This window comes from Anabrus simplex, chromosome 7 (genome assembly GCF_040414725.1).
Source record: "Anabrus simplex isolate iqAnaSimp1 chromosome 7, ASM4041472v1, whole genome shotgun sequence".
Classification (NCBI taxonomy): domain Eukaryota; kingdom Metazoa; phylum Arthropoda; class Insecta; order Orthoptera; family Tettigoniidae; genus Anabrus; species Anabrus simplex.
This window is the reverse complement of record NC_090271.1, coordinates 176,805,291-176,829,218: the sequence shown is the minus strand read 5'-3', so window position 1 is coordinate 176,829,218 and position 23,928 is coordinate 176,805,291. Positions and strand designations below refer to the sequence as shown.

General features: G+C 38.9%; 1 protein-coding gene across 2 annotated transcripts in view; it reads right to left on the bottom strand.

The window, feature by feature from the left end:
• Window positions 1-766: 766 nt before the first annotated feature.
• The window catches only part of LOC136877439 (AKT-interacting protein), a 130,081-nt gene continuing 106,919 nt past the window's right edge, over window positions 767-23,928 (bottom strand). The window contains exons 7-8 of one of the 2 annotated variants that reach the window (XM_067151479.2): window positions 23,805-23,904; window positions 2,760-2,877 (exon numbers count right to left, since the gene is read on the bottom strand). In XM_067151479.2, coding sequence (XP_067007580.2) covers window positions 23,821-23,904 — 84 coding nt within the window. In that variant the 3' untranslated portion in view covers window positions 2,760-2,877; window positions 23,805-23,820. Of the gene's footprint in view, window positions 2,878-23,804; window positions 23,905-23,928 lie in introns of both variants that reach the window. The other variant, XM_067151478.2, reaches the window with a different exon arrangement.

Sequence of the window (23,928 nt, the reverse complement as noted above, 5' to 3'; positions counted from 1 at the left end):
ATTTGTATCTATGGTGGTAGCTTCAACACTTTCACTATTGTTACACTGATATTCTTCTATAATGTGCTCCAACTCATCAATAGAAACCAGTTCATCACCTGAAAGGCATTCATCAGCTTCATATTCTAAGGGGATGTTATCTTCGCTCCTCAATTGACGTAAATATATCTTAATTTCCTCTGGAGACAACATTTTAAAGTTAAAGCCACCTAAAATAAACAAGTAAAATGAGTTTAGTCATACAACCTTAGAAATTGGGTGGGAACTTCTGTTTACCATAATTGCATGAAGGTGTCATATGCCACCACATACATTTATAGACATACACTACTTTTAGTATAACATTAATCACTATTATTATTTCTGTTGCCTCTAATACTCTATATAGCTGAACAAAATAATTTTTCTTACCAAAAAATACGAATTGTTTGTGTTGCGAAGCAGCTGCAAACTACCTTGACAACAGTTACCATCAAGGAACATCAGTTGGTAAAAATGGAGGGAAACCATGGGTGATTAAAGATATCATTGTTAAACTACAAAATAATGCGCTCTAAACTTCAGTAACAGAACTCGAATGTTGAGACAATGGCTTACTTAACTGAATTGATCTAAGAGCTTACAAAACAATGCAAATTCTGGTTATTGTTTGCTCAATATGTAAAAGAATAGAAACACCACATAGGAGGTTTTACAGTGTTGTTAAGTGGCACGTAGGAGGATTTAATTTGTGTTCCAATACAGGTTAATAAATAGTACATCTTACTTTACAATGCATTGCAAACTTTATTAAACCTAAATGTGAATAAATATTACATTTAACAATAATTCACTACAATAGGTACCTCCTGTAACTGGTTTACTCATTTTTCTTTTCTTATCTGGTTTGAACTTAAGGTTATCATAAAAGACATGGAGATCATTTTCAATTATATCTTTGATCTCTTGCAGGTGTTTAAATATACTTTCTGTAATTGGTATCTCAGATGCATACAAGGCCTTAGAAACTGTTGAAACTGTAGAATAGTTCCATCTCAGATATATTTCAAAGCTCTAATATCTGTCACGTGATCTCCAGATTCGGTTCTAGGTCTGAGAGCTTGAATGTTTGTAGTCACTTCTTCAAAATACAAGAAGAATGAGTAATCTACAACTTTGACTTTATATGGAATTTGTGGCCTGGCTGTTCTCATTCAAGCAACATAATCCACTTTTTAGAAGCCTCCTATATGGAGATTAGCACATGAGAGAGATTCTGTCATCAAGAAATATAGGAGTACTTTTAGATTCATAGAACTATAGCTTACCCAATTGTTCCTCACACAGGAGGTATTCTCAACTGTATAGAAATGGAAATTCCGAATCCACCAATACCAAAATGTCAAAAATGAATTTTCTGTCACATAGGTTGTCTATCATCGACAATAATATACTGTAGTTATTTTTTTCTCCTGGGTTTGTTTTTCAAGCCAAATTCTATTTGTGTTGTTTTCTTTAGAAAAATGAAGTGAACGAACCATTCTATATTAAATAATTTCAACTTTTTAAGAATAATGTTATTGGTTTTTCATCCCACTAACTACCTTTACAGATTTTTGGTTACGTTGAGGTGTCAGAGTTCTTTTATGTGCTGGTAAACCAACATGTGGCTGTAATATTTGAGCATTTTGAATACCACAGTACTGTACCAGCATCATATGCACTAACATAAACTCAGAAGTCCAGTGCTCTGCTATCTGGGTAACTTACTCCAGTATTTACCTCTTTTGCTCACCACAATTTCTAACTCCACTTCTCTACTGAAATGTTACAGCTAAGTATTGTGAGTTGTCTGAATTACTGTAAATATTCCAAGAAGGTATATTTCAATTATGTTAAAATATAAAACAATTATCATTTACAAAGTGTATTACACTTCTACTAGGACACAAAGTCAACTAGCAATGATTATGGAAGACATCTATAAGTGTATGAAGTTTAAAATCTTTACAGAAATTGCTACAGAACTACAAAAATGTAAATTATTTTTAAGCAATATCCAAACACATCTGCACATATTGAGAGCATTCTATTAAGTAGAAATACAATTTTAATGAAGAGTTTCATTCATTTTTAATATGCAAAGAAATGTTCACATTAGTGAAGCTGACCATAATGGTAATATACAAAAACTGCAATTTTTCTAAAGATATGAAAGCTAGTATAAATACAAATATTTTAATTTTGCTATCTCATTATTGCCTCCACATAGGCAATATAAATATCTGATCAATAAACTTTTTTAAAGTCATTCAACAACAAATTTGGCTCCGCCAAATACTTTTTACAAATGTACAATAAATATAAAATAATAAATAATTGGACTCTCTTATAATACTGACAGTTTCAAAAACACTATATTAATATAAAAATACAATATTGTGCCTGACCGCTTGTACCACAGCTTTGGTTTTCAGTGAACTTTCAATCCAGATTTATCATGGAAGAAGGTCATGGATAAAAGTAGTGAACACCAGAACAAAAAACAAAGATAATAAAATCATGCTAGAAACTGATAAATCAAAACTCAATTGAGAATTAAAAAATCAATGATTTTCAAAGTTTCATATAGTGAACTGCCTTAAACATTATTACCGTATTTTGAAAGTTAACCCATCCACATTATATGCTATGAATGAAAAGCTGAGGTAACAACCTGATGATCTTGGCTTTGAGTTTTGAGCAAGTGTAGTTTCCTCTTTATTTGTAACATTCACTATCATCGGTGTAAAGCAGAAGCGTTAGCATTATTTTTTTGCATATCATTTTGCACAAGAAGTCCAAGCGATTCCCTTTCCTTTGGTCATCCCCAGGATGCGCTCCACATGTCAAGAAATGCTGCAAAGGTAAAATGTAAATTCTTAAATGACAAAGCAGTGAGTATACAGGCAAAAAAAAAAAGAAGTTAATCTTCACTGTGTTAAACAGTTTTCAAGAGAATTGATAAAATAAGGGCCCAGACAAAATTGAACAAGCAAGTATCCAAATTCATATTGACTTATGATGAATTTAAAACTACCTGTCATACCCATTAAAGACACTTTCTATCTTCGCCAGCTGACTGCGAGTGTTTTTTACATTTGTAACCTCAAAGATGTGTTTTTTTATGTAGCCTGAACTAAGAGACCAAACGAAGTGTACACCTTTATTACAAAATACCTTCAGGAAGACTTCCAGTAGGAAAAATACTGAGCACCTGCATGTATTTTCATATAAGCGTGGAGCCCAAAATAAAAATCACACTCTAATAAGATTAGCGAATGACCTTGTCACGTCACCAATATCTGCTAAAACATATCAGTACTTTCCACTTAGAAGCCATTCATTTCTCCTCTGCGACAGGGATTATGCTGAGATAAAGAGGAAAACTGAAGTACATTATTTCTCCTACATATGACTGTATATAAGTACTAACATAAGGAAATTGTAGATTTAAATCTTTAGGCCACTAAATGATACCAGGTTTGAAAACATGAAGTGATTTTGTCTATATTTTCCTTTGATTACCCTGACACAAAATTTACTGACTTTCCTAAAAAGAAGTGATCTTCTTACTGATTGGTTGGAAGAATCCTACATTATAGATTGCATTAACCATTAACCTGGGAAGGACTTGTGGTACCGTTTGGTACCAGCATGTACTACTATTGATTTCACCCAAATTATTGAAAAGTGCATAATATTATGACAACATTGCACATCGAATGAAGACAGACCCTTTACGAATGATTTAGTACGGTTAAGGTGTGTGTGTGTTATGTCACATTTAATCAACTGTGCTCTGGTTTGGCGCATTCTTTATATGAAGCGGCAATGATGCTCATCTGAAGTAAATAGCATTAATTACTGAACAAGAAAGTGTGCACAAACATTTCAACGCATGTAATGTGTTCGTAAGAGATTTTTTTTTTTTTTTGCTGGTGGTATTATGGGATAGGAGTTAGAAGGAAGCGGCCGTGGCCTTAAGGTACAGCCCCAGCATTTACTTTGCATGAAAATGGGAAACCACGGAAAACCATCTTCAGGGCTGCCGACAGTGGGATTCAAACCCACTATCTTCCAGATGCAAGCTCACAGCCGCGCACCTCTAACTGCATGGCCATACCAATGAATACCATAGCTTCCCATCAGTTCGATCTGGGAGGAGAGTAAATACGCTGGTATCGTATGGTACCGCAGTCCTTTACAGTAGTATTTCATGCTGTTTAGTTAGTGCTTTATTTTAATGCTATGAAGTGAATTATCACAAATGTGAAAGACGGACAGCTGATGGTAAACGGGATGAAAAGTTAGGTTGTAAGTTTCAGCAAGAGGAAAAGTCCTCTCAGTTTTAATTACTGTGTTGGTGGGGTGAAAAGACCTCATGGGGATCACTGTATGTACCTAGGGATTAATACTGTAAAGATTGTAAAGAAAGGATACAGATATCTTCATATGGTTATGAGGGTATTTAATGATTGGAGTAAGGCTGTACATGAGAGGGTGCATAAGTCTTGGGTAAGACCCCTATAAGAATAGGGTTCCAGTGTGCAAGACCCACACTAGGATTACTTGATACGAGAACTGGAAAAGATCCAAAGGAAAGCAGCACTATTTGTTCTGGGTGATTTCCGACAAAACAGCAGTGTTACTAAAATGTTGCAAACTTTGGGCTGGGAAGACTTGGGAGTAAGGAGATGAGCTGTTCAACTAAGCAGTATGTTCCAAGCTTGGACAGATGGCATGGAATGACATTAGTAGATGAATAAGCTTGAGTGGAGCTTTTAAACATATAAAAGATCACACTATGAAGATAAGTTTGAATTCAAGAGGATGAACTGGGGCAAATATTCATTTATAGGAAGAGGAATATGGGATTGGAATAATTTATCAAGGGAAATATTTGATAAACTATTGATGGGGAATCTGCCACCTGGTTGACTGCCCTAAATGCACATCACTGATGATTGATTGACTGTTGGGTTTCATAAATGTGCAAGTATGACTTGTACAGAATTTTTTTTATGAATTTCAAGAGCTACCGTGTGTTTAAAAATTCAAGCATTGTAACCTGGTAATTAGTTTCACCCTCTCAAGTGCCTCACCTAGGAGGAATTATTACATACGCTAGAAGAGGATGACAAAGACGTATGGAATATATACACCGAACCACTGGATGTAGCTGTACATTCTGATGAGGACTCTGCAGGAGAGGATGAAGGGGGTTTAGGAGACAATCTCACAAGACTGCGATTGTGCACACTAACCAAAATAGTTTCCAGCCGTGAAATTGCTACACAGTACAATGTTCCCCTTGAAGAGGATTTCTTTTGAAGTAAAAGGCCTAAATATGTCTCAAGTCCTCTCAACATGGACCCAGGATGATCCCCACACAGAACTCTTGCCGTTTGCCATCCAGACTACTACTCACTCTGGGATAAGTCAGTTGCTGAGATATTTGAGTGTTTCTTTGACAAGCAGTAAAATACCATGAATGGAAAAATAGGTCAGTTGTTGAAGTTAACTCCACAGAACAGACTTGTGTAATGTGTAGAAATAATCTTCAGCTTAAACTACCGTAAATGTACCCCAATTTAACGAACAGTTATAAATAATAGTCTACAAATATAATTTCCTTTTACATTTGACATGCCTATATTTTTCTGTAAATACGTTTTCAGGTTTTTTTCCATCCCGATAAAAGATCACGTGGGTCCAAATTCAATGATTATGAAATTTAGTGTATTACCAAAATTGGCTCTCGTCAGAGACATGAGGTACCTTATGGTACCAGGCTGTTATTGACAATCCATAGAATCAATTTACAGGAAGATAGCTTTTCTTGGCTTCCCTCCAATGAATATATTCAGATTTGATAAAATTAACCAGGTAAGAGAAAAATAAAAACTCCATCCTTCCTGGGCTAACACAATTCAGTACAATTAAATACTGTAGTTGATATATATCTTTCTCGATGATGGATGAGAAGAAAAAATACCAGCCATAAGCAGCTATGAAAGGAAAGTGTTATTAGAATTTGTAAAAGGGCAGAAACATAGATGAAAACAAAAAGACACGACAATGTTACTACGAGAAAAAGAAGATATAGTTTAGTATATTATGTAGTATAGTAAATACATGCAAGAGATGTAGAGACCAATCAAAAAAGGGTTGAAACTACATTAAACTTGGTTCCAAATAATGGAAGGAAGATAGGAAAATAGCAACGGGTGGAGGGCCTAGCACAATAGATAACAAGGACAGTTAGTTATCTGGTAATGGTGGAAAGTGTAGAACCTCACCATAATATGAGTGCGACACCAATGGATTCATAAGTGAAGAGGACACGAAGATGGTGTATGATAAATATTGGGAGTTGAAAGTAGGCCTACACTACGAGCTGAACAATTTCTTAGATCTCTTCAATACTGTCTAAAAATTAACTATGCTCATAATATCCACCAATTTGGTGACTTGTAAATCAAGTAGCCTTTTACAAAGTTTACTTTTCTCAAAGCATTGATTACGAAATGGAATCGCTTGGACTTCTTGTGCAAAATGATATGCAGAAAAATAATGTTAACACTTCTGCTTTACACCGATGATGGTGAATGTTACAAATAAAGAGGAAAACTACACTTGCTCAAAACTCAAATTCAAGATCATCAGGTTGTTACCTCAGCTTTTCATTCATAGCATATAATGTGGATGGGTTAACTTTCAAAATACAGTAATAATGTTTAAGGCAGGTCACTATATGAAACAATATTACTTAAAACGTGCATTTTCCTTTTTTTAAAGATTTCTACAGGTATACATATTGAACTATAAATTTATAAAGTGATAAAGAAATATTAACATACCAGTTGGTGTAAATCGGTTACCAGTGGAAAACAAACTGCATATGGGGAAAAATAGCTGAGCAATATTGCTAGCGTAGCCTACTCAGTTTTCACAGCCATTGTTGATGCACAAGCATACGTGTCAGTTTAGTTCTGTGTTGCTGCAAACAGGAGGCACTACACTTTTTACAAGCTGCTTCACGTCGCAGCAACACAGATAGGTCTTATGGCAATGACAGGACAAGAAAGGGCTAGGTGTGAAAATCGGAAACCAGACCATGCTTTAATTCTCTGTGGTACTGAACCCATAATTCAACGGTGAGAAAAATTTTATTTTTCTCAAATATTTATTTGGCATTCAGAAACTACTGTATGTTTGAGGGCAGCCATTTTGCGCTCCCAAGAGCCCGATGTTGCGTGGGGAGGTTCTTCCTTCCCGGCGAGCTCGTGAATTGCCGGGACACCTCGGCGGGGCTCGAGTGCCCGACAAATTCTTTAAATTAATGGAATTCTGCACAACGAGGGATTTTGATAATATAGTAAATGAAGAAATAAAGAAGCAAAATTATTCATACACCCTCTGTGAAGGTAGAGACACCAGGGGAAACTTTAAGTGCAGTTAAGCCCAAGTACATGGTAGCGTGAGACCAGCGAACTAGCTACACGTGCCAAGGTCATGGAAGGAAGAAAACGCGCGAAACGCACGGGCAGAAACAATTTATTTCTCCTGTTGTGAGCATAGAAAAATTATAAAATTAACATCGAACATAAGTGCAAGTCTGTCCGGAGTTCTGGGACAAGTCTTATCAAAATTGGTCTATTAGAAGCAAATTTGGCAGATTTCACAACCAAGCCTCATAGAGGGGATAGCGTCCTTCCGGAAATTATAAAAGAAACCCTCCACCGTAGATTTTTCAGTGTCGATCTGGAACTTGAAGCCGCGGGAGCTTGTGCCCGTCGTCATTAGAAATTCGCGCCAGATTGACCGACAATAATTCAATACATGTTCGTGGCTAAGGTCCATATACTTAGTTAAGAAGAAAAGTGATTGGAGAAGTTCAGAACGTTTGCAGACGAACTGGGAAGGTGTAGGCTGGTTGAAAAATACACAGCAGAATTTATTTTTATCATTTCGTGTACTCTTGTAAGTGAAGAAGGTCTGGGGGAAGCGATTCAAAATAGTTCTACTCCCTTATCGGCCGAACACCTGTTCTTCTTGAAACAACGGGGAGAGAAACCACTCTGGGAGACGCATCAGACAGTTATAGTCGACTGCAGAACGAGGGAAGTTCGTGGTGCAAGTTACAGAGAAAGTGCATTATTTATATGGTAATTTTAATCTCGTGTGTGTGAAGGGTAGTGTTTGGATGAGTGAGTCTTTGAAAATGAAAATGTTATCTGTGAAAATGAGTGGCTAAGTACGGGGTTGCTGGAGATGATGTAATCAGAATGCTGAGAATGTCACCAATGTGCAGGTCTGTCTATTTTATATTATGTTGTAGTTAGTTAGTTAGTTACTGTCTGTCCTAACCAAATTTTCCAGATGATTGTCGGGTGATATGCGTAATTATCAGGCGAAAGGCGTTGTAAATTTTGGTCAGCGTGTGAAAATTTCAGTGTGTAAAGTTCATGTCAAGAACGGTAAAATGCGACGCTTAAAATTTTGTGTTGAGATGAGATATCATTCAAAGTGCGGATTTGTGAACGTTATAAGCGTAAATTTGTCGTGGCGAATATTGTAATTTCAGGTGTCAGTTGCATTCAGAAATGTTGGTCAATAATAATAATAATAATAATAATAATAATAATAATAATAATAATAATAATAATAATGATAATGATAATGTTTACCGCGGGATAAGGAAATTCCTCTCTGTTAAATTACATTTAACCAGTTGTTTTTTACAAGGATCGTAGGCATATTTAGATAATGTCAATAAAATTTGTTAGAGTCACAGTCGTTAATGGGAAGGAAAATTTTGAGACATCGTGTATACTTGAATTGCGAAAGGTCGATGTGTGCTCTTGGATTCTTGAGGTCCGAAAGTCTTAATAATAGTAAAGTAAGAGATGTGTTAAATAATGGTTGTCGTTTTCACCAGGGGATCGATGTATGAAAAAGGATCTTGAAGGAAAAGGAATGGAGAGCGATGAATTGATATGTATGTGGAGACGAGATAGATGGAAGTAATACCGCTGGAATAAAGCGAGGAGAAAGAGTGTTGAGACAAGCTGTATTTTTGTAGAGGAAGTATTTAGGAACAGGCTGTGTGAGGCAGGCTGTATTGTTTTCCGCAATCAATCCGAATTTGAGATGACTATGATGTGAAGCATTGTGAAATTTATAGAAAGATTCCAAGTGAAAACGACTCTTGTAAAATGTTAAAGGCTGGGTAGTACACATCCAGTGATCTATGTTACGTAAAGCCCGCATGGATGATAAGAGAATGAACGATCTTCAGGATCAAAGAGCACTCTGGACACACGGTTGGGTTATATTTAATTTGTTCACTGGAGAGGTCATGGATAAGATGGTTGGAATTGATGATAGGCGATCTGAGAATTTCGAATGTGATGGTGATGATTATTATTTTGAAGGCATCCACTAAAAGGGGAAACGTGTGTTGGGAATTTTCATTTGCTTCCCTAACACGTCAGTGCACAGGCTGAGATGGTGTTCGAGGTGGAGAACCGTTCGTCACGTCTATTTATTTCTGAGTTCACATATTATAATGAGGTAGACACTTACTGTATTTTTCGAGAGGTAGACACTTGCTGTATTTCGACTTGCATTCATTTGATAATAGAGACGTGGGTTCCGTCGTGCGTATTTGTTTGACGAAATCTAGTGTTAAATATCAGAGTTGTTTGAGAATTGCATTTCGCCTGATATGTTAAGGGAGACGTAGTACGACCCACTTTGACGCCCGACGATAGATTTAGGACGTCATGTGTTTATTCTTGGAGTCACTGATGATGAGACGTCCTAGGTCACGCCCGACGATAGGATTTGGAAGGCATCATGTATATACTGATTAGGTTTAGGGTGTACAGATTTCAAGTGAGCCCGACGATAGGTCTGGGATGGTAGCTGTACACACTCAAGTCTCGGTTAAGACGTTCGTTTTTCTTTTGTTTGTTTCTTTTGTGAAGTGGCCTGGAGGAAGGTAGCGGTTACAGTACGATATGATTTATTGTAGAGGGGCTATGCGAAGCTCTCATTGAGATAACGGGGATGCTATCAGACGAGTTGAGGGCTGTCCAAGTGTGGGACATCGACCCGATCTAGATTAAATATTTTTACTGTGTTTCTTCGTGCGTGTTAAGCTGTATGACTTCGAGATGTCAATTTATTTTACGGACTTTATTGTTTCCTCGTCTTGACGTCCGTTTTTCGTTGATAGTGTGCATATTGACACTCAGTGTTTTAGAATGAGACTTGAATTGCGAATGCGGTTTCGATTCGTCAGCCAGTATTTTATTTTATTTTCACCTTGTCGTATTTTCATTCTTATTCATAGTTAGAGTAAGTAAGTAATCACTTTACCAGTAGTGTGTTGGGACAGACAGTAAATAGAGAGATCTGTACTGGTAGCATTGTTGTCAAGGGAAAGAATTCCTTAAAATTGTAGTAAATTTTAGCGTGGACTGGTAAATTTATTAAGCATAATAAACCCATTTCTAACCTGAAAATCGGTTCAATAATAATATTTTCAAGTGACTTTTCACTTTTTGATTAGCTTCAGTGTTTGGCATTTCTTCTAAATGCATGATTAGTAAGTGTTTCCTGCATTTCGCAGTTTTGTTCCTTTAGAACGACTTAACGTAAGATCCTCCCGGATCATGTTGTTGTTGGTTCCTTCCGAACAGTTGTTTGGGGTGATGCACGTTTAGCATCGGGATTACTTTATCACTTAAGGGTGTCATGAATGACAAATACATGGTGGAATTTTATTTCAATTGTGAATGATGCCATTAACTTGTAGTGAACACCATGCTTTCCCATAATATTTCGCAACCTATCCAAAGCAACTGATAGTCAGTTTGGTTCGATTAAGGGTCCATTCGGCGGATGTTCCGTATCCGTGAAGGGTATTTGACTGGTGGATAACCTTAATTAAGAGAAAATCAGGCGTTCTACTTGTTGAAAGTCAGATTTTCCACGGATCGTGTGGATTAACTCTCAGTTCTCGTTTGGAATGATAGGTGCCCGGTTTTCAGGTCTTCCCTTTTTCGGTTTTTCAGTTTCGCTGTCCACTAACATATTAGCTTCTCCGAAGCAACTCTTCGACATTGGAAGAAACGAAGTGACGTTATGTAATGTGACTGTGTTTGGAACTTTTCAAAAATCAATAATTAAATTCTTTTATATTTTTGTGGCAAGAATGCATATTAAATTAACGATGTTATCGTGCTCTTTCAGTTTAATAAAAGTTAGTAAGCACATTTTTGCTCCTCATTTCAAGTAGTTAGGCTCTCTTCTGAACCCCATCGTTTGGTTAAGATCGTGACCGAATTTATTCCCGCAACGACCCAAGATTTAAGAGTTCTAAATTGTTCTACTGTAGCAGCCGTGGCCGACCAACGATGGAATGGTAAGTTCAAGGGTTCAGTAGAAGTGACGCACCAACTGTGGGGCTTAATGTCACGATAACGATGAGGAGCCCAAAGTCACGATAACGATACGATGCCACGATAACGATAATGAAATTATCCATTGAAAATAAATGTTAGAAAAATATAAAATAATGTTGAGGCTTAAGCCACATTATAAATAATACAAGCGGGTGAAAATTATGGCTGAGCCACAGTTAAACGAATTATGCCCAATGAGAGTGCTAGATATTAACACGTTTAATGAGGAGCGTAACTACTTGGTAGATAATAATAATAATAACAGTCACAATGCATTTTAGGAAATCAATACTTAAAGCTTTATTGAAGCTTATGTCATGTTGCCAATATAAAATTTGGAAGTGGTAATGCTGAATTACATTCAAAGTTTATGCGTTAACATGTTCTTTGTTTAATTAATTTACGGAAGCGAAACCATTTGGGATATTTATCCAGAGTAACTTATTAACTTTAGAATTTTCTTTTCATTAAACAAGTTTGTGATACCAGCCACCTAAACAAAATTTTATAAGACAACTGTTGGAATGTTGTCAGTTTCGGTATTAAATTATAATAGCGTTTGTATGTGAAAACGCAGTAGATAGTGAATTCTTTCCTTAGCAGTTTGGAGTATTCTGGTTGCATCAACAGCCAGCGTACTCATTATTGTATTCTTTGTGGTATTGTGACATGGAGTGTCAGGCGATGTTGGATCTGCTAATGCAGAGGATGGAAGAAATGAGTAGCAATATGAAAGTCCAGAATGAGAATTTGAGGGAGGATGTGAGAAGTCAGAGTGATAGTTTGAATAGTTTGAGGGAGGACACGAAAGTCCAGAGTGAGAATTTGAGAGAGGACATGAAGGCTCATAATGAAAGTTTGGATGGTAAGATTGAGGAGTTACAGAGTAGTATCGAGGATACCCAGGCTAGGTGTAAAGAGTCTAGTGATGAGTTGAAGGCTGGATTGAAGAACGTAGTTCAGGAGACATACACTATTTGTACCGAACTTAAAGAGGAAGTTAGGGGTGAGATAGGTAAACTCAACCAGCGTTTTGATAATAGCCGAGTGGAAATTAGGAATGAGATTGATAAACAATTTGCGGAAGTGCAGGTCAGTTTAAAGAACGATTTCGATGAACAGTTTTCCAAAATCCATGACAGTTTAAAAACCGATATGGACAAGCGTTTTGACGAAAGCCACGACATGTACAGTAGGTTATGTGATAGTCAGGATGAGATGAGAAAGGAACTTGACAAGCATTTACTGGAAAGCCAGGCGGCGCATAAGCAGCTGATCGACAGTCAGGTTGAATTTAAGGACGACATTACACAACAGGTCGTAGAGATGCGGATCTCCCGTGATAAGGAAAGGGGAAAAACGCTAACCATAATAGAGGAACAACGTCAAATATTATCTGCGGACATTCAGTCACTGAACAACAAGGTAGATAAAATTAGTGTGGAATTGGAGAGTCAGGTATTGTCAAAAACCGAAACCATGGAGAAGAAACTGTTGCAAGTTAATGAGGAAGCAATTAGTAAACTCCAAGCGGCTAATGAGGACTCCGAAATTTTAATTAAAGAAATTCAAGAGGAGCTAGTTGAAATGAAAAATGAACATACCAGGGAATTCAACGACAGGCAAATTAGTATAGAACAGGACTTAAGGGAAATCACGTCAGCCCAGGAAGAGACAGACAAGAAAGTTGGGTTCATTAAGAGCGAAGTGAGCAGTTGGATTAGCAGCGTGGTAGATATGCAGTCCAAGGTGGACAAAGTATTAAGTCAAACCTCGACAGCTGTTAACTCTGACCTCAGTGGTCAATTGCCAAATATCAATCATGTGAATAATAACGGTCAGAGCTCGAATGTAGATACCAGTCGATCTCAAAGCTCAGGGGTCACCAACGTTATTAACATGATCAAGTTACATGAGGACCAGCCTAAGAAATTTAATGGAGGTCCACATACCACGCCGAAGGGGTTTCTTAAGGATCTCAGGGAGTACATCCGGGACGCCAAGATTCCTGAGGAACGTCAGTTGAGGGTAGCTGAAAGATATTTAGAGGGGGCACCACTTTTATGGTTTAAAGGCTTCCGATACCACTTTGATACCTTTGATGAATTCCAGAGGGCGTTTCTCAATAAATTTTGGAGTACGGAAATTCAGCAGAGTCTTAGATTAGAGCTATACTCACGTCGTTATACTGCAATAGGCCCTACAAAGTTCAGTGAATACTTTATTGCACAAATGGTAAAGTTCAGAGAACTTGAGGCGCCGCCCTCGGAGCAAGAGTTGGTACAGGCCATCCAGAAGCAGTTACCTCCCGAAGTACAAAGGATGCTCATTGCATCAAAGGTAGAGACCCCTATGCAGGCAGAAATGATCCTTAGGCAATTGGATCATACCCATAATCAAATAGCACCCAGAGGGGGACGATCGCACGAGCAACATGTAAACACTGTTAGCCAGGTTCCAGAGGGAAGTCCAGAGGCACCTGAGCAGGGGAAACCACAGTCGACTGAGCGGAGGCGTGAGTTTCGCAATAACTGGGAACCCTCGCATCCACGAAATGAGGATTGGAAAAGGCGTAGGGGTAATTGGAATTATCCACAAAGGAGGAACCCTTACTGGAGGCGATACGATGGGGACAGAGAAAACCAGAGGAATTTCAGGAATGGACTTAATAACCGCAGGGACTGGGGAAATAATCGAACCCAGAACTTCCGCCGTGATGAGGATGAACGGTACCGTGAACGTGTCCAGTACACCGACGGGTTAAGGAAGGACCACGAAAGGAAAAAATGGCAGGGGGCTATACAGCGCCAGGACGTCAACACCGATTGTTTCGGGGCTGAAAGTTTGGAATTCCAGAAGGCACATAGGCAAGACCAACGAAACTCCGGTCTGAACCCGTTTGCGCCGAATTTCGAGCAAGAGTCAATGTCGGCTCTTGATAGAAAAAAAAAAACTTCAAATTCCCAGTAGGAAGTTTTTCAGAGTCTTTCATCCCAGATTCTGAAGAAGAGACGTCAGATGAGTGGGTGGTCGCACAGATAGATTCGTGGATCATTACCTCTGATGACTTGGTGGAAGACCATTTAAAACAGGAGAGCAATCAAGTAAAGAAACTGCCTTTAATAAATGTCCGCATCTGTAATTTTCATGTCAAAAGTTTGGTAGATACCGGGGCCAGTATCAGCATCATCTCCCAAGCTCTTTTCGACGATTTGAGACAACGAAATAAATTGCCAATTATTCCGGTGTCAAATGTAAAAATTCGAGGGGTCATTCCTGACAAAATTGCTGTTTGTAAGGTACAAACTTATTTGGACGTACAAATTGGAAATTCAACTTTCGCTCATGCATTCGTAGTCATGTCCAAAATGCACTACAATGTAATTTTAGGGGCTGATTTTATCCGTGAGACCAACTTAGTCATTGATTTGGGCAGGAACCAGATAAAGTTCAGGAAAGAAGAGGGAGCAGAAGTCATTACACTAAACGAGGAATTGGGAGAAGATAGAACATTAGAATATGGCGAAGAGGAGGCCCAATGTGTAGACTTTGTAAATTCATTAGAGGGAGTCGCTGGTGAAATTGACAGTGTAGATGACGAAGGGATTCATCATGAAGAGTTACATGACGTCTTGGAAGCTGAGGTTGACACTGATTACGAGGCCTTAATTGGGTTAAAGGTCGCGGAATGCCCTGGTACTGTAGAAGAGAAGGAAAAACTTAGAGCTCTCTTAATGGAATATATATCTGTGTTCGATTCCAAACCGGGTCTAATCCCTAATTTCACATATGCACTAGCTGTTACGGATTGGACACCGTTTAAGAGGAGACCGTACCCTATACCGGATAAGTATTATGCTCAAGCTGCAAAAATTATTAAGGAAATGGAGGAGAACGGGCTAATTTCCAAGCAGCCCACTCCATATTTGAATCCGTTGGTCGGGGTTCAAAAACCGGACGGGTCTCTGCGCGTGTGTTTGGACGCTCGTGCCCTCAACGAACGCCTAGTCCCCGAGCATGACAATGCCCCTCCTATTAAAGAGGTTATCAAACGTTTCAGAGGAAAATCACGTTTTATTAGCGTAGATTTGACATCCTCGTATCATCACATCGGTTTGGAACTCAAGTCTAAATTGTTTACTGGCTTCCTTTTTGACCAACAGACGTATGTCTTCAATCGTCTCCCCTTCGGGTTGAAAACCGCCGGTGCAGCTCTCATACGCGCCCTAGATCGATGTCTAACTGATGAAGTTAAAGCCGCTACAACTCGGTATGTCGATGACATCTTGCTAGCTTCATCAAGTTTTGAGGAAAATATCAGGGATTTGAGGAAACTACTGGAGAATTTAAGGGCATCAGGTTTCAAAATCAACTTGAAGAAGTCACATTTTTGTCAAAAGGAGGTCCTGTTTCTCGGCCATGTCATTGATGGTGAAGGAGTTCGCCCGAACCCGGTGAAGCTCCAAGCCATAGACAAGTTCCCAAGACCACTCAAAATTAAGAATGTCAGGCAATTCCTTGGAATGTGCAACTTTTTTTCGGACCATTGCATGAATTACACGGAGGTTGTAGCCCCACTTCAGAGCTTGCTTCACAAGAATAACAGGTGGAAATGGAGCCCCGAGCACGAAGAGGCCTTCAGGAAGACCAAAGAGCTCTTGCTAAACAGCGTTAAGCTAGGGTATCCAGATTTCGAGAAACCCTTTATCGTACAGACTGATGCATCGACCGTAGGAATCGGGGCACTCCTATATCAGGAATGTTTGGACCAGCCTCATAATAGGAATTACTTATCCTTCTATAGCCGAAAGTTGAGATCACACGAAGTCAAATACAGCGTGACCGAATTGGAAATGTTGGCTATTGTTCAGGCATTGCAACATTGGAGGAAAATGATTTATGGTTTTCACATAATCATTAAAACCGACCACAAGGCGCTGACCTTTATAATGAAAACAGCTGTCGCTAGTGAACGAGTGGCCAGGTGGGCCCTGTTCATACAACAATTTGACTTCGAAATTGAGCACTGCTCCGGAAAATCGAACATCTTGGCAGACCTGTTAAGCCGAAACCCTAATGAGGAAGAACACGCCGTGAATCATTTGGACTTAGTTCAGGAAGACCACGATTTCCTATCAGAGTTGAGACAACTGGGAGACTTGCAATTGGGAGATCCTTTCTGCGGAAAAATGATTTCTTTCCTCCGAGGGACACTTCCGGCTGACGATCCACGGTATTTTGCCATCCAGAAATTGTCAAATAACTACTTGTACGTGAATAACATGTTGGTAAAATTCGTGGACAGCGATCACGTGAAATCCCGAATTTTGGTACCACCGCAGCTTCGAAAGGGATTAATCTGGCACGTACACAGGGTTATTGGTCATGGAGGGATTGATAAGGTTGTGTCAACCATCCAAGAAACGTTCACCTGGGTAAATCTGAGGGAAAATGTCAGAGACATCATCATCACATGCGATACATGTCAACGGGTCAAGGCAAACCCTTATCTGATCAGGCAGGCGCCTATTCCTCTCTTACCTTCACAACCTAAAGAGCTGTTCGCGATGGATATCTATGGGCCGCTCGTGAAAGGAAAGCGTGGGAACAAGTTCGTGCTGGTAACCATCGATGTTTTCTCCAAGTATACGACTCTGTTTCCCATGCAAAAAGCTAACACCAAGCTAGTCTTGAGGTGTATTTCCCGAAATATCATTCCGGAAATGGGCACACCGAAATTCCTCCTGACAGATCATGGTCCCCAGTTCACCTCTGCACAGTTCAAAACTGCCCTTCAGAATATGGAAATTCACCACATCCTGAGCAGCGTGAGACATCCTGAGGGAAATCCTAGCGAAAGGGTAATGCAAGTAATTGCAAAATTCTGTAGAATTTATTGCGCCCAAGAACATTTCAAGTGGGTTGATGTGCTACCCCTGATAGTAACTTGTGTAAACAACACCATACACGAATCTATTGGGAGGATTCCATCTATCGTGCACTTCAATAGGTATCCTGTGAGATCCTGGCATAGTGTCATCCAGTGTCCCATCGATCCCCGCCCGTCACAGGAATTATGCATTCAAAGTACGGCAGAACATCTACGTCGGCAGGCAGACCGCCGGTTGCGCAGGGTGAGGAACCGGAGATTCCACCGTCCCTTAGAGGAAGGCGAATTGGTGCTTGTTAGAAGACCCATGATGTCAAAACCGCAGGAAAACATCTATGCTAAATTTGCTCCCTTATATGTTGGGCCTTTCAAGGTGGTCAAAAGTTTCAGGAACAATTCCTACAGAATTCAGAGTCTGGATGGCAGCAGCGAAGCTATATTCAATGCCGCCAACTTAAAGGTTTATCATAGAGCCGAAGAAAGAATTCCACTACAGGATGACGCAGCCTTACCAGCTGGGGAAATGGTCACCGAAGAAGAAGAAGAAGAAGAAGAAGTACAACCCGTAAATATGATCGTCACGTCGAGAGGAAGACAGGTCGAGGCACCACTCCAAGGACAGGCAAGCAGTGGGAGTAAAGAAGAGAAAGACGCTGAATGTTTACAATGTTCATTCTTAAGAGAAGACTTTGTTGATGATATCTGTAACGCAATCCTATTGTTGGAAGAAGAAAACAGGGAAATACGTGAAAGTAACAGAGCCCTACGTCAAGAGTGAGATCGGCTGGGAAATTTTACGTAGAATCATGGTTCATTTGTATCAAAATTCCCACGTACAATTTAGAATTTTGAAGGAATATATCTGTTTAAATATTTCCCCTTTCTGGGTAAACATTTCGTCGTTGTAGGTGGATTATGAACCCATAATTCAACGGTGAGAAAAATTTTATTTTTCTCAAATATTTATTTGGCATTCAGAAACTACTGTATGTTTGAGGGCAGCCATTTTGCGCTCCCAAGAGCCCGATGTTGCGTGGGGAGGTTCTTCCTTCCCGGCGAGCTCGTGAATTGCCGGGACACCTCGGCGGGGCTCGAGTGCCCGACAAATTCTTTAAATTAATGGAATTCTGCACAACGAGGGATTTTGATAATATAGTAAATGAAGAAATAAAGAAGCAAAATTATTCATACACCCTCTGTGAAGGTAGAGACACCAGGGGAAACTTTAAGTGCAGTTAAGCCCAAGTACATGGTAGCGTGAGACCAGCGAACTAGCTACACGTGCCAAGGTCATGGAAGGAAGAAAACGCGCGAAACGCACGGGCAGAAACAATTTATTTCTCCTGTTGTGAGCATAGAAAAATTATAAAATTAACATCGAACATAAGTGCAAGTCTGTCCGGAGTTCTGGGACAAGTCTTATCAAAATTGGTCTATTAGAAGCAAATTTGGCAGATTTCACAACCAAGCCTCATAGAGGGGATAGCGTCCTTCCGGAAATTATAAAAGAAACCCTCCACCGTAGATTTTTCAGTGTCGATCTGGAACTTGAAGCCGCGGGAGCTTGTGCCCGTCGTCATTAGAAATTCGCGCCAGATTGACCGACAATAATTCAATACATGTTCGTGGCTAAGGTCCATATACTTAGTTAAGAAGAAAAGTGATTGGAGAAGTTCAGAACGTTTGCAGACGAACTGGGAAGGTGTAGGCTGGTTGAAAAATACACAGCAGAATTTATTTTTATCATTTCGTGTACTCTTGTAAGTGAAGAAGGTCTGGGGGAAGCGATTCAAAATAGTTCTACTCCCTTATCGGCCGAACACCTGTTCTTCTTGAAACAACGGGGAGAGAAACCACTCTGGGAGACGCATCAGACAGTTATAGTCGACTGCAGAACGAGGGAAGTTCGTGGTGCAAGTTACAGAGAAAGTGCATTATTTATATGGTAATTTTAATCTCGTGTGTGTGAAGGGTAGTGTTTGGATGAGTGAGTCTTTGAAAATGAAAATGTTATCTGTGAAAATGAGTGGCTAAGTACGGGGTTGCTGGAGATGATGTAATCAGAATGCTGAGAATGTCACCAATGTGCAGGTCTGTCTATTTTATATTATGTTGTAGTTAGTTAGTTAGTTACTGTCTGTCCTAACCAAATTTTCCAGATGATTGTCGGGTGATATGCGTAATTATCAGGCGAAAGGCGTTGTAAATTTTGGTCAGCGTGTGAAAATTTCAGTGTGTAAAGTTCATGTCAAGAACGGTAAAATGCGACGCTTAAAATTTTGTGTTGAGATGAGATATCATTCAAAGTGCGGATTTGTGAACGTTATAAGCGTAAATTTGTCGTGGCGAATATTGTAATTTCAGGTGTCAGTTGCATTCAGAAATGTTGGTCAATAATAATAATAATAATAATAATAATAATAATAATAATAATAATGATAATGATAATGTTTACCGCGGGATAAGGAAATTCCTCTCTGTTAAATTACATTTAACCAGTTGTTTTTTACAAGGATCGTAGGCATATTTAGATAATGTCAATAAAATTTGTTAGAGTCACAGTCGTTAATGGGAAGGAAAATTTTGAGACATCGTGTATACTTGAATTGCGAAAGGTCGATGTGTGCTCTTGGATTCTTGAGGTCCGAAAGTCTTAATAATAGTAAAGTAAGAGATGTGTTAAATAATGGTTGTCGTTTTCACCAGGGGATCGATGTATGAAAAAGGATCTTGAAGGAAAAGGAATGGAGAGCGATGAATTGATATGTATGTGGAGACGAGATAGATGGAAGTAATACCGCTGGAATAAAGCGAGGAGAAAGAGTGTTGAGACAAGCTGTATTTTTGTAGAGGAAGTATTTAGGAACAGGCTGTGTGAGGCAGGCTGTATTGTTTTCCGCAATCAATCCGAATTTGAGATGACTATGATGTGAAGCATTGTGAAATTTATAGAAAGATTCCAAGTGAAAACGACTCTTGTAAAATGTTAAAGGCTGGGTAGTACACATCCAGTGATCTATGTTACGTAAAGCCCGCATGGATGATAAGAGAATGAACGATCTTCAGGATCAAAGAGCACTCTGGACACACGGTTGGGTTATATTTAATTTGTTCACTGGAGAGGTCATGGATAAGATGGTTGGAATTGATGATAGGCGATCTGAGAATTTCGAATGTGATGGTGATGATTATTATTTTGAAGGCATCCACTAAAAGGGGAAACGTGTGTTGGGAATTTTCATTTGCTTCCCTAACACGTCAGTGCACAGGCTGAGATGGTGTTCGAGGTGGAGAACCGTTCGTCACGTCTATTTATTTCTGAGTTCACATATTATAATGAGGTAGACACTTACTGTATTTTTCGAGAGGTAGACACTTGCTGTATTTCGACTTGCATTCATTTGATAATAGAGACGTGGGTTCCGTCGTGCGTATTTGTTTGACGAAATCTAGTGTTAAATATCAGAGTTGTTTGAGAATTGCATTTCGCCTGATATGTTAAGGGAGACGTAGTACGACCCACTTTGACGCCCGACGATAGATTTAGGACGTCATGTGTTTATTCTTGGAGTCACTGATGATGAGACGTCCTAGGTCACGCCCGACGATAGGATTTGGAAGGCATCATGTATATACTGATTAGGTTTAGGGTGTACAGATTTCAAGTGAGCCCGACGATAGGTCTGGGATGGTAGCTGTACACACTCAAGTCTCGGTTAAGACGTTCGTTTTTCTTTTGTTTGTTTCTTTTGTGAAGTGGCCTGGAGGAAGGTAGCGGTTACAGTACGATATGATTTATTGTAGAGGGGCTATGCGAAGCTCTCATTGAGATAACGGGGATGCTATCAGACGAGTTGAGGGCTGTCCAAGTGTGGGACATCGACCCGATCTAGATTAAATATTTTTACTGTGTTTCTTCGTGCGTGTTAAGCTGTATGACTTCGAGATGTCAATTTATTTTACGGACTTTATTGTTTCCTCGTCTTGACGTCCGTTTTTCGTTGATAGTGTGCATATTGACACTCAGTGTTTTAGAATGAGACTTGAATTGCGAATGCGGTTTCGATTCGTCAGCCAGTATTTTATTTTATTTTCACCTTGTCGTATTTTCATTCTTATTCATAGTTAGAGTAAGTAAGTAATCACTTTACCAGTAGTGTGTTGGGACAGACAGTAAATAGAGAGATCTGTACTGGTAGCATTGTTGTCAAGGGAAAGAATTCCTTAAAATTGTAGTAAATTTTAGCGTGGACTGGTAAATTTATTAAGCATAATAAACCCATTTCTAACCTGAAAATCGGTTCAATAATAATATTTTCAAGTGACTTTTCACTTTTTGATTAGCTTCAGTGTTTGGCATTTCTTCTAAATGCATGATTAGTAAGTGTTTCCTGCATTTCGCAGTTTTGTTCCTTTAGAACGACTTAACGTAAGATCCTCCCGGATCATGTTGTTGTTGGTTCCTTCCGAACAGTTGTTTGGGGTGATGCACGTTTAGCATCGGGATTACCTTATCACTTAAGGGTGTCATGAATGACAAATACATGGTGGAATTTTATTTCAATTGTGAATGATGCCATTAACTTGTAGTGAACACCATGCTTTCCCATAATATTTCGCAACCTATCCAAAGCAACTGATAGTCAGTTTGGTTCGATTAAGGGTCCATTCGGCGGATGTTCCGTATCCGTGAAGGGTATTTGACTGGTGGATAACCTTAATTAAGAGAAAATCAGGCGTTCTACTTGTTGAAAGTCAGATTTTCCACGGATCGTGTGGATTAACTCTCAGTTCTCGTTTGGAATGATAGGTGCCCGGTTTTCAGGTCTTCCCTTTTTCGGTTTTTCAGTTTCGCTGTCCACTAACATATTAGCTTCTCCGAAGCAACTCTTCGACATTGGAAGAAACGAAGTGACGTTATGTAATGTGACTGTGTTTGGAACTTTTCAAAAATCAATAATTAAATTCTTTTATATTTTTGTGGCAAGAATGCATATTAAATTAACGATGTTATCGTGCTCTTTCAGTTTAATAAAAGTTAGTAAGCACATTTTTGCTCCTCATTTCAAGTAGTTAGGCTCTCTTCTGAACCCCATCGTTTGGTTAAGATCGTGACCGAATTTATTCCCGCAACGACCCAAGATTTAAGAGTTCTAAATTGTTCTACTGTAGCAGCCGTGGCCGACCAACGATGGAATGGTAAGTTCAAGGGTTCAGTACCAAAAGTGCAAACTGATGTGTCATTTTATTTGACTTTGTCTATGCTTTGTTTTCCCTATATTTTTTGCACTTTTACACAGTTTTGTGAATTCTGTGGGAAAATACCTCTGTTGCATATTCCGAGTACAGTAATGATATTCATTTTCACTTTATATACCTTGGTGCAAAGAGATTTTTAATTTCATGGCGAAGTTTGTGACAGATAAGGACATCCTATAACTGCTTTTGTGTAAAGATGGGAAGGAAGACTGCAGTGACAATGTGACAATAATGTTGTCAGAATCCTTAAGTTATTTTTAGGACATGTTAGGAAGTTAAGTCGTTTAAGCTGGTAGCAAAACTGCTATCATGTGCCTGTTCGTGTCATTTTTGTCGGCATGCCAGCTGGAGGGTTAAAAGAAATATGGTATGGAAAAAGAATTCCATGCAACATTTGATGTTCACTGAAGGAAAATCAAGTAGCTTCTAACCGGAACTATTGAAATGTCATCTAAGACGGTACATTGATACTTGAAACAAGCTCTCCTCTCATCACCTTAGGATTTAGACATTCATTGCACTGAAAATGCTGTACCTACTCAGAGCTAGAGCCTGAGGCCATATGGTTGTTACGCATGAATTTGTGCTAGAGAGGTAACAATAAAGGTGGATCATGGGAGGCAACTTACAATACTCCAAATAGTCAGCTATAGATTTTGACTGAAATATTTTTAGATTACTTGTAAGTTCAACATGTCCCTTGTTGACTTAGAGATCCAATACTTTTACAGTTAACATCTCAAGTCTTGAAAAATCCTACAAAAAAATTCTGAATACTTTAATACTTTGGTTGTTCTCACCTGAAAACCAAGTCAGTACAATTTTAAATTACATTCCTCCAAGTCAAACAACAAAAACCTCCAACCTGAAACTAGAGTTGTAAAAATAAAACCTTTTACTTCCAAAGTATACAAATCACAATATAATTTAGTACAATTTCTTCTCGCCAGGAAGTTAAATCACAAATACCATTACTTAGTAAGCCTATTTTATGCATATTCGCAATTAATATGCTTGATACATTCTGCAACTGGAATAAATTATTTTGTTAAATTCCTTTTGACCTGCATTGGAGAAACATTACGATTATTATGCTTCACACTTGCCAGAGAGCTCTATTCCTAGCAATAATTGCAAATTAATTTATCCTTTTCGTATACCTAAGTGAATGAAGTATCAAGAGTTTGGTTTTGAAAAAGGCTGAAGAGATCCAGGCTGAACCCATGAGAGTCCTATGGAACTGACTTCACCATCATTATCCTGCAATCAAAAGAAGAGAAAAAA